Below are 12,121 nucleotides of genomic sequence, written 5' to 3'. Positions count from 1 at the left end.
ACAACGATCCGGATCGCTGCAGCGTCGCTGTTTGGTCGCTGGAGAGCTGTCACACAGACAGCTCTCCAGCGACCAACGATCCCGAGGTCCCCGGTAACCAGGGTAAACATCGGGTAACTAAGCGCAGGGCCGCGCTTAGTAACCCGATGTTTACCCTGGTTACCATCCTAAAAAGTAAAAAAACAAACGCTACATACTTACCTTCCGCTGTCTGTCCTCGGCGCTCTGCTTCTCTGGTCTGGCTGTGAGCGCCGGGCAGCCAGAAAGCAGAGCGGTGACGTCACCGCTCTGCTTTCCGGCTGACCGACGCTCACAGCCAGAGCAGGAGGAGTGCAGAGCACAGCGCTGGAGGACAGACAGCGGTAGGTAAGTATGTAGCGTTTGTTTTTTTTACTTTTAGGATGGTAACCAGGGTAAACATCGGGTTACTAAGCGCGGCCCTGCGCTTAGTTACCCGATGTTTACCCTGGTTACCAGCGAAGACATCGCTGAATCGGTGTCACACACGCCGATTCAGCGATGTCTACGGGGAGTCCAGCGACGAAATAAAGTTCTGGACTTTCTTCCCCGACCAGCGATCTCCCAGCAGGGGCCTGATCGCTGCTGCCTGTCACACTGGACGATATCGCTAGCGAGGACGCTGCAACGTCACGGATCGCTAGCGATATCGTCTAGTGTGACAGTACCTTTAGCCACTTTTTCTCCCTCCTCCCACTATACAGCCGTAATGTAAGACGAGCCTGCCAGCTTCATTGACGAATTTATATGGCCCTGTGCTGCTGTCACGATAATGCCAAAAAATGTCATTCTGTGAATGTAGTTTCAGAAGGACATGGCGAACTACACACACACACTCACAATTCAGCTGCGACCCCTTGATCTCCACCCCACCCCTCAGCTTCACACCTACCTGAAACAAAGCCTACCGTGTTTCCCCGAAAGTAAGACCCTGTCTTACATTAATTTTACCCCAAAAAGTCCCACCCTGTCTTACTTTCGGGGGAGGTCTTACATTAGCCGAAAAAAAAATGACAATTTCTTTTTAACCAATAAATCAACATTTATTAACATGCTGAAGAGTCGGTCATCACCAAACAGTAGAATAAAACAAATGTAGCGTATCAAGAATATCTTGTTACTACCGTACACACTACGGTACGGTACTGTACGGTAATTGCCGTATACCCTCTGCCTGCATACCATAACAGTGCCGTATCCCACTGCACACAGCCCCATACCCCATAACAGTGCCGTATCCCACTGCACACAGCCCCATACCCTATACAGTACATGTTTCCCTACTTGGTTTTTAAATGCTGGACGTTTTCCTCTGCGGTGCGGCTGTGGGTGCGGAAGGCCTGTGCTGCAGGGAACGCTGTGCCAATCAGCAGGGAAACAGCGGTGACGTGGGGCTGGGGCGGCCAATTACAGCTCGAGCTGCTGGGCCAATCAGCACTCGAGCTGATTGGCCAATCAGCGCTCGAGCCGGGGGCCGGCGGTGACGTGGGGAGCAGGGGCGGCCAATGAGCTGTTGAGCTGGGCGGATTGCGGGGTTAACACGGCGAGTTAACCCCATGAGCACTGGACCCGCCCAGCTGCACCTGAGGACACCTCTGGAGCCTGGGGACCCAATGGGGGACAGCGGCGGCCCAAAGGTAAGGGCCTTACATTTCACAGCGGCCCCCCCAACCCTGCCTTACATTCGGGGGAGGCCTTACATTGGAGGACCCCCCCGAAACCCCCACCCTGTCTTACTTTCGGGGGGGTCCTACTTTCGGGGAAACAGGGTATGATAGAGACTGGGCAACCTGATACTAATGGTGGGCAGGGTGTGGCTTTAAAGTGCAGGTGACCAATCCTGCAGAGCCACCCGTTGTCCCTCCCCTCTCATTCAGGAATGCCTTTGTCTGAGACCTTGGAATAAAGTAAAGAACTATCCGATCAGTGCATATCATTAACCAGCCCTTTAGTGATGTCACAAGCTCAGAAGTATAAGTCGCTAAACTCTTAGACCAGCCTTCTTGGCCGGGAAGCGATCTAACACAGCTTGGCAAAGCTGTTCCATGCATCTGGAAGTATTTATCCTCCTAAGCCACAGGCCAGCCAAGATGGTACCATGACATAACCTGTAAGTTCTCTTTTCAACGTTAATTCTATTTTATTTTGTAATCTGTAATGTACTGTATTTTCCGGCGTATAAGACGACTTTTTATCCCCTGCAAATCATCTCAAAAGTCGGGGGTCGTCTTATACGCCGGGTACGGCATGTGCAGGGAGCGGTCCTGTATGGTTCCTAGGATCTAAAGGAAAGGAGACTCTCCTTCAGGCCCTGGGATCCATATTCATGTTAAAAAAAGGGATATACTTACCCTCCGACGACCCGCGGCTCTCAGCGGGGCAAGCGGCGGCCTCCGATCCTAAGGATGCATTGAACGAAGGACCTTTGATGACGTTGTGGTCATGTGACTGTGACGTCACAGAAGGTCCTACGCTCAATGCATCCTTAGGATCGGAGGCCGGCCCTTGCACCGATGAGAGCTGCGAGCCGTCAAAGGGTAAGTATATCCCATATTTTTTTTTTTTTTTATTCTTTTACATGAATATGGATCCCAGGGCCTGAAGGAGTCTCCTCTCCTTTAGATCCTGGGAACCATACAGGACCGCTCCCTGCACATGCCATTCCCGGCGTATAAGACGACCCCCGACTTTTGAGATGATTTGCCGGGGTTAAAAAGTCATTTTATACGCCGGAAAATACAGTACGTTACAGATTACAAAATAAAATAGGATTAACGTTGAAAAGAGAATTTACAGGTTATGTCATGGTACCATCTTGGCTGGCCTGTGGCTTAGGAGGATAAATACTTCCAGATGCATGGAACAGCTTTGCCAAGCTGTGTTAGATCGCTTCCCGGCCAAGACAGAAGGCTGGGCTAAGAGTATAGCGACTTACACTTCTGAGCTTGTGACATCACTAAAGGGCTGGTTAATGATATGCACTGATCGGATAGTTCTTTACCTTATTCCAAGGTCTCAGACAAAGGCATTCCTGAATGAGAGGGGAGGGACAACGGGTGGCTCTGCCGGATTGGTCACCTGCAGTTTAAAGCCACACCCTGCCCACCATTAGTATCAGGTTGCCCAGTCTCTATCATAGGCTTTGTTTCGGGTAGGTGTGAAGCTGAGGGGTGGGGTGGAGATCAAGGGGTCGCAGCTGAATTGTGAGTGTGTGTGTGTGTAGTTCGCCATGTCCTTCTGAAACTACATTCACAGAATGACATTTTTTGGTATTATCGTGACAGCAGCACAGGGCCATATAAATTCGTCAATGAAGCTGGCAGGCTCGTCTAACATTACGGCTGTATAGAGGGAGGAGGGAGAAAAAGTGGCTTAGAATTCCAGCCTTGTGCTGGCAGGCAGATGAAATTGCAGCTCAGAGCTCTGTATGTGTAATTGAAGTAATCAGGACTTCTTTCTATTTCCTGACATATGCACTGTGGTATCAGTGGCCCAAAGGCATTTAACCCCTTAAAAACATCAGTTACTTATTCAAATGGCAAAAATTGACTGTCTGCCCACTTTGATGCCAGTTCTGATGCCCAGAACCCATTTGGGCCAGGCTAGAAATAACTGGTTTGGATGTTTGGCGCCCTGTTCTATATGTCTGCCGTGTTAGATCAGTGGCCCAAAGGCATTTAACCTTTTCTTCAGCGCTCTTTGGTGCCCACTTTGATGACCATTTTTGTGCCAGTTTTATTGTTTTTGTAGCCGTTTTTAAGCGTATTCACATCAGGGCTCCTCACTGCATTGTATGTTATTATTGTGATGATTATTTTTAGTTGTTAAACCTATAAAAAACAGAAATGAAAAAATTGCCGAATAAGAAACTGACGAATAAGAAACCAACTTCAGCCTCGTATTTATAGGACATTTCATAACTTTCCCAAATTATGAAAACATTTACAGGGCATCCTGTACTGAACTGCCATGCCAAGCTAAACCTCTGACTCCCTCAAACATGCCTCACTACTGTAGAGAAAGTAGAACAGATTTATCTCAACTAAAAGCCAAGATCCTATGGGGCAGCTTCCATCAGTCGTATACTTCTCGGCCGTATTTTACAGGCTGAGAAAGTCGCATGATTGCCAACGTATTCTTCCAAAAATACACCAATGAAAGTCTATGGGGGCGAGAAAAATACGGATTACACACGGACCACACGTCTGCCTTGCAAGAAATATGCATCTGTGTCCTATAGAAAAGCCGGCAATTCAGTGCGGTGTACAGTAAAATCACACTGACAGGTTAGAATAGAATAGCTAAAATAAATGTCTAAACACATAGAATAGGTATGTGTATATATGTATGTATGTATGTATATATGTATATATATATATATATATATATATATATATATATATATATATATATATTTTTTTTTATATTATATCTCTATCTATCACTCACACACACATTCCTTCCTTTCATTCATTCATTCATTACATTCATTCATTCATTCATTACATACATACATATATTACATACACACATAAGCATCTCTGGGAACTCCTTCAAGATTGTTGAAGACCATTCCCGGTGACTACCTCTTGCTATATGTAAGGTGACATTAAGCCAGGTTAATAATGGAGAGATGTCAATAAGACTCCTATCCATTATTAATCCAATATTAATAAAGGGTTAAAAATACACACGCACATTAAGAATAAAGTATTTTAATGAAATAAACACATGGGGTTTTATTATCTTTATTGTACACTCAATCCAACTGAAGACCCTCGTTCTCCTGTAACAAAAAAAAAAAACCCCATACATGTCCGCCGTACAGTCATGTCCCACGATGTAAATCCATCTGAAGGGGTTAAATACATTTACAACCAGGAGCCTGCTAATGCAGCCGCTGTAAAACACTGGGGAATGAATGGAATGCAGGTAACATAGCTTAGTTGACTTGCGGTGCCGTCACCGACGCCGCCGCCCCCTTCCCCCTTGTGGCATAAACTCATTTGAATATGTCCATTTTGCAAGCTGGTGAGAAAATCTCGCCATACAGATGACACGCGGATACTTTTTGGAGAAAAAATTTCATCCTCGCAATGAATACGGATCACTGTTCAGGAACTTTCCTGCGTATCTCGGCCATAAAAAAACGGACCGTATTTTTATACGTTGGGTCTGACTTCGGCCCAAGGAGTTAACGTCTGCTGAGGATTTCTCAGTGTACGAACAATCCTCATGGTTAATAAATGCAAACTTTTTTTTTTTTTTTTTTTCTACCTGCCAAGTAAAAAAAGATTTGATTGTACAAGATAATATGGAGAATCTTTTTGACTTATTTTCCATGTGAATTTTTTGTGAATTTGTTTTTCAGGGCGTGGAGGGGCTAAGATAAAGGAGCTAGAGCAGACATCTAGTGCAAGGATAAAGGTAAGCAACATGAATCTCATTTTATATTTTTTATTTATTTATTTTTACATCATTGTAACATTAAATTTCTTTTTAGAGAGTCTTTTTTTTTTTTTTTTTTTGTCCTTCTATTAATAGAGAAATAGAATTCATGCGCAAATATATTTGTTGCACAACTGATGCAAACTGGAGCAGAGGGGCCCCATTGTTATGGCATCCGTCTGAGTTCTTTTGTGTCGTCTTTTAGAAAGTCCTGCTCAACAGGTGTATTTCTCCCATAATAAAATCTTACACAACAGAACCCAGACAGACATTGTAATAATAAATGGGGTCTGCACTTCATTTGTATCAGTAGATCAGCTTTGGCCATGAATTCTGTTTTTGTTCCTAATAACAGAATTATAAGACACAATGGTGTACACAGCCTTTGTTTCATGGTACATCAGTGATGATTTTGCTCAGCCCTATCATCCTCATCAGTAAATAGGTCACATATTCAATATTTACAATTCAGTTTATACAGTGGGTACTGAGCAAAGGGTCTGAATACTTATGGCCATGTGATATTTCAGTTTTTCTTTTTTTTTCTTAAATTTGCAAAAATTACTACATTTGGTTTTTTTTTTATTTTTTTTATTTCAGTCAAGATGGGGTATAGAGTGTACATTAATGAGAAAAAAAATTAACTTTTTTTGAATTTACCAAATGGCTGCAATTAAACTAAGAGTGAAAACTTTAAAGGGGTCTGAATAATTTCCATACCCTCTGTATATGCTATTTTCATATACAGGCTTCCATGTAGATTACGTTATTTGGGCACAAGTTTAATAGCTGGTCACATTTTAATGAAGAGATGTGGTTTAATCTTCATTTAAACCAAGTATGTGGAGATTCCAGATATTGCAATTATTGCCTGTAAAATCTTAGGCTATGTTCATATGTCTGTTTGGGATCAGTTTAGAATTGATATACCGTATATACTCGAGTATAAGCCGACCCGAGTATAAGCCCTATGGGAGTGGAGTCCATATTCATTTTTCTAATGAGCGGTCCCACATGACCGCTGAACAGGGGAAGAGCTGCGGCACTCGGAGACAGTGTGACGGGCAGGGGGAGCGCCGGGACTAGGTAAGTATGACAGTCCTCTCCCCCTCACCCGCCGACCCCACCGCTACCGTGACTCGAGTATAAGCCGAGAGGGGCACTTTCAGCCCAAAAATTTGGGCTGAAAATCTCGGCTTATACTCGAGTATGTATTGTAATAGAAAAAAAACCTTTCAAACCGAAGCTAGTGTTTTCATTTTTAGAGGGAACCTATTACCACAAAAATGCAGTTCAATCTGCATACACCTTGTGGGAAGCTGAGCAAATTATATCTAGTTTTGTGAGTATTAAGTGTTTAAACCTTAAACCTGTGTTCTTTCTGGGATTCTCTGTCCAGTGGATGGTCCGATAAGTGACTGACAGCTTTATCTGTATACACGCTTTTACAAAGACTGTCAGGGTATGTGCACACGTCAGGATTTCTTGCAGAAATTTCCTGAACAAAACCGGACATTTTCTGCAAGAAATCTACATGCGTTCTGTTTGCGTTTTTGATGCGTGTTTTGCGTGTTTTTTCCAGAGCTTCCCAATGCATTAAATAGCGCAGAAAAAAACCGCATCATGTGCACAAAATTTGCAGAATGCATTAAAAATGATGGGATGCTTATGTATGCGGTTTTTAAGCGTTTTCCGATGGAAAACGGCCGAAAAAACGCAAAAAAAAAACCCTCAAAAAATCCTGAACGTGTGCACATAGCCTTAAAATAGATAAGTCATCAGTCTTTTGGGGCAAAACTATTCTTTTATAAGCTTGTTGCATTTTACTTATGTTTAGATTGTGAATGAAGGATACCAATCGATAGTAAAGATATTTGGAAATTGTGAACAACAGAGTAAAGCCAAAGAGTTGATTGAAAATATTGTAGGAAGAGATGATACCCCGGAATTTGGTGAGTACACTTTATTTTATAAATAAGATGCTAACCAGTTAGCACAGTGTCGCAAGCTGAGTGTTATTTTTTATTTTTTTATTTTTCCTCCTTTTTTTTTTTTCTCACGTCTTCCCAAATTTTTGGCACTTCATACATTTTGCTTTAATATTATTTGCAAAGTAAACAAATACTGACATTGCACCCATGTTCTAAAAGTGACGATAGCTGCATGAAATAGGAAAAAAAAGTGGAACATTTTCCATGCTTAAGAAGCCCAGGAAACCTATTAGGCTGTGTTCACACATTGTGTTTCTGCAGCGTTTTTTTTTTTTTTTTTTTAATGCAAATTTTCAGCTGCGTTTTACAGTATCGGCAAAGTTTGAGATTTCAGAAATCCCATGAACACACATCGGTTTTATTTTCTTGACTGGAAATCTGCTGTGTTTTGCAATCTGCATGATGTCACTATTTTTTCAGCATAATTGCAGTGTTTTTTCACCCATAGCAAACAATGAGTAAGTGCAGCAAAATGCAGCACAAGACACAGGTATCCGTTTTTTGGTGCAGAAACCTAAGGAAGTTACCGTAAATTGTGCTATTTTTTTGGTGGGTGGGGGGAGCTCTGAACTTTATTAGCATGCACAAGAGAGACCATAAAAAAAGCAAACTCTGCAAGACCTGGTTTGTGTAAGCATCTTCTTTACTTGTCAAGAGAGCAGGTTTTGCTTTAGGGGGAAAAACCGCAGCAAAAACGCAATGTGTGAACACAGCCTTATACCTCTCTATTTTTGGACCTATATTTTATGTTCATTCTTCTGAATACATCTCTTGATTTATACCTCATTTAAGTTTTCCGTGGCTTATTTCTGCCTTCAGCCTGGAGACCATGTAGCTTCCTTATGATCAAAGAACTGCACTTATCTACCCGTTGTATTTAAATGACACCAAGATGGTTGGCCAGGTGGTATCGCCCCCTCATGGTTGTAATACAATGGGGGAATTTCTTGTGCTCTCTGTAGCCTTTGTACTTTAAGACCCATTAAACCTTGACGTAAGCATCCTGATTTACTGAGCAATCCTTAGCCTATTGATTAGGGAACTGTTAGTACAGTAAACTCACACAATGATGTCTCATACCTCTTTAGGTAATTCACACATTGGTCAGTATTTTACATCGTTATTGATCATCGCATGAACAAATATAAAGTGCCCCTCCCTGGCTCACCATATTCACATGGGGTCTCACTGAAGAGTGTATTTCCTGGAGACAGACCATATGTGGGCTGAGAGAACGCAATCTTTGCAGATTACCAATACCTCTTAAGCCCCTGTCACACATAGCGATCTCGCTATGTGTGACACGTAGCAGCGACCAGGCCCCTGTTGTGAGATCGCTGGTCGTGTCGGAATGGCCTGGACCGTTTTTTGATCGTTGAGGTCCCGCTGGGTAGCACACATCGCTGTGTTTGACACCTTACCAACGACCTCGTTGACAGGAAGTCCCATTGAATCGTCATGAAATAGCATTGTTGTACAGGTCGCTGCATCGCTGCTGCGTCGTTGGGGAGATCTCACTGTGTGACATCTCACCAGCGACCACATAGCGACGCAGCAACGATCCCTGACAGGTCGTATCGTTGTCGGGATCGCTTAAGCGTCGCTGTGTGTGACGGGGCCTTTACTCTCCCTTTGTGTGTAGGAGCAGAATGTTCTGAGTGCAGAGTAACGGGTCTTTCCTGCGGGGCAGTGAGCCTTCCAGCCCCTCTCTGGCTGTTAAGGTACCATCAAACTAAGCGACGCTGCAGCGATACCGACAACGATCCGGATCGCTGCAGCGTCGCTGTTTGGTCGCTGGAGAGCTGTCACACAGACCGCTCTCCAGCGACCAACTATGCCGGTAACCAGGGTAAACATCGGGTTACTAAGCGCAGGGCCGCGCTTAGTAACCCGATGTTTACCCTGGTTACCAGCGTAAAAGTAAAAAAAAAACAAACACTTCATACTTGCCTTCCGCTGTCTGTCCCTCTGCACTCTGCTTCTCTGCCCTGTGTAAGCACAGCGGCTGGAAAGCACAGCGGTGACATCACCGCTCTGCTTTCCGGCCGCTGGGCTTACACAGGGCAGAGAAGCAGAGCGCCGAGGGACAGACAGCGGTAGGTAAGTATGTAGTGTTTGTTTGTTTTTACTTTTACGCTGGTAACCAGGGTAAACATCGGGTTACTAAGCGCGGCCCTGCGCTTAGTAACCCGATGTTTACCCTGGTTACCAGTGAAGACATCGCTGAATCGGTGTCACACACGCCGATTCAGCGATGTCTGCGGGGAGTCCAGCGACCAAATAAAGTGCTGGACTTTCTGCAGCGACCAACGACATCACAGCAGGATTCTGATCGCTGCTGTGTGTCAAACTGAACGATATCGCTAGCCAGGACGCTGCAACGTCACGGATCGCTAGCGATATCGTTCAGTGTGACGGTACCTTTAGAATGGCACATCCTGCAGGAGGAGAGAGCATGACACAACCCAGTTGTTAGCAGGCAATACACAAGGCAGGGAATTGGGGAAAGATAGGTATTTACTCTGTGACTGTGGACCCCACAGGATGATGAACTCCAGGTACTTTTAATACTACACTCCAAAAGGATATGCCAGGCTAGTAGTGACTCACCAGTGATGCTGTAGTCCTTTTCAGAAGATCTGTGCTACTATTAAATGTTCATTAGGTGGCAACAGAGGACAGACGCTGGATGTGAGGACATTGTAAAATCTGCAGATTCTCAGGAAAGGCCAAAGTAAATCCACATGTAATTTTGTAGAGCATAAAAAGTCCCAAGGCCACAGAAATGAATTCTTTATATATGTCAGAGCTAGTGGACACTCAAATTGTGCTGTGACATTCATTTCATGTGCTTGTCCATTTAGCAGCAAGAAGGCACTTGTGGTCCAGGAGACCCGACCGCATCCCTAGACTGGGTTCAAACTGGTCCTGGATGTACATTGTGGGTGAAATGCCAGGCTCCCTAGCTGCATTGTTACTTTTGCTGCAGATAGATCAAAGGAACTATTTTGTTTGGATTTGTGTTTGTATTTACGGAGTGTTGAATTACTGAAAAACTATAGTATTCAAATTACTTATCAAATCATCCGAACTTATACAATGTTACTTTTATTTGGTATGAGATGCAATGATCCGCTAAATGGCCACCCTATATAAAGAGAAACAACTCCTATGGCTAAAAATTAATCCTTCCAAAGAACAGTGAGTCAAAGTTCACTATCTAAGATAAATAATTTCTTTTATATCGCATATCAAAATGTGGCTCAAAAAGTATGAGTAATAAAAACATGCATGGGGACTCTGGAGATGAGGTGATAGTCTGTACACATTGTATGCAGCAATTGGAAATAACAGATGCACACACAAGCACTGGATAAACTGTCACTGTCGGGGTACTAGTAACTCGCCCGTTGCACAGTGTCAGAACCATCAGCCCTGACGCACCTTTCGCATGGGCTTCCTCGGAAAGGCTGTAATGTGTTTTTGTGGATATTGGTCCGTAGTCCTCGACAGGTGGTGCATATTCCCTTGCCAATGGGAGCACATGCATATGTAGGAACCACTAAAGATCACTTCACTCTACAAATAAGCGTCTTGCTAGTTCATTGGGTGATCAGCAGCATGTTTACACTGCCTGATTATCATGGACAAATATTCCTAGGAATTCTCCAAGAATGTAATGAAACGCTCCTCCCTCGAGCATATTTCAAACTGAAGCTCATCTTGGTGATGTGTCAGGATGGGTTGCAGACTATAGAAACCCTTATTCTGAGACATGTCTCAACTGACAGAGGACAATATCTGTCAGAGCAGTCCTGTCATTAGAAAAGAAAACTTCCTGTACACAAAGGAATTTTTCTCTCCAGCATGTCCTCCTTGCACAGCATGTCTCTCATACCCTGCTAAAAAGTTGTCAGTGTGACTCCGCATAGCAAACCTACAAGTAGGCATGGGAGAGCATGAAGTTGGGGATAAAACCCCTCAGCGGTGGAGAACATTTATTTCTTGTCACAACCCTGTGCTGACGGAGTTGTGGTTTTATAATATAGTGCCTCTGTCCGTTGAGATACAAGTGTCAGGAGGAAGTTTCTTCTGTCTGCAACTTGTCCTGACAAATGACAAGTTTTGGCTGCAGTTAAAACTGTGTGGCCATTTTATCATATTCTCAGAGAATCCCTTCAAGTCTGTGTTCTGTATTGTAAATTCTAAGCTGTGAAAACAGTATTTCTTTCTCGCCTCATTGGGGGACACAGGTAACCATGGGTGTATGCTGTTGTCACTAGGAGGCTGACACTATGCAAATAAAGAATTAACTCCTCCACGGCAGTATACACCCTCCGACAGGCACCAGGCAACTCAGTTTTTTTCTTAGTGTCTGTAGGAGGCGGACCTGGATCTAACACCAGATCCTCATTTCTTTTACAGGGATTTGTTTTGTTTATTAACCTTTTCCCCTTTCTTTTTCAGATATTTTCTTCAGGGTAACAGGGTGCAGTTTTCTCACCTTGTTTTCCCCACTTTGAGCGACTGAGAGAGCAGTGTGGTATCACCCACATCGCACCCTCTCAGACCCGCTGGGCAGGACCTTGTCCCCTGTCACCCTTCGGGTGTTCAGGGTGACCTTCTTCCTCGGTGGCCGGTCCTGCCCGTTTCCCCTCCTCATC

At 44.0% G+C, this 12,121-nt stretch overlaps 1 protein-coding gene across 1 annotated transcript in view; it reads left to right on the top strand.

The window, feature by feature from the left end:
- DDX43 (DEAD-box helicase 43) overlaps positions 1–12,121 on the top strand; it is a 68,134-nt gene that overhangs the window by 3,200 nt on the left and 52,813 nt on the right. The window contains exons 2-3 of the mRNA XM_069726679.1: positions 5,390–5,445; positions 7,304–7,418. Coding sequence (XP_069582780.1) covers positions 5,390–5,445; positions 7,304–7,418 — 171 coding nt within the window. The remainder of the gene's footprint in view (positions 1–5,389; positions 5,446–7,303; positions 7,419–12,121) is intronic.

Source organism: Ranitomeya imitator, chromosome 5 (assembly GCF_032444005.1).
Source record: "Ranitomeya imitator isolate aRanImi1 chromosome 5, aRanImi1.pri, whole genome shotgun sequence".
NCBI classification, from domain to species: domain Eukaryota; kingdom Metazoa; phylum Chordata; class Amphibia; order Anura; family Dendrobatidae; genus Ranitomeya; species Ranitomeya imitator.
Note: the sequence above shows the minus strand (reverse complement) of the source record. Positions and strands in the feature narration are given on the sequence as shown.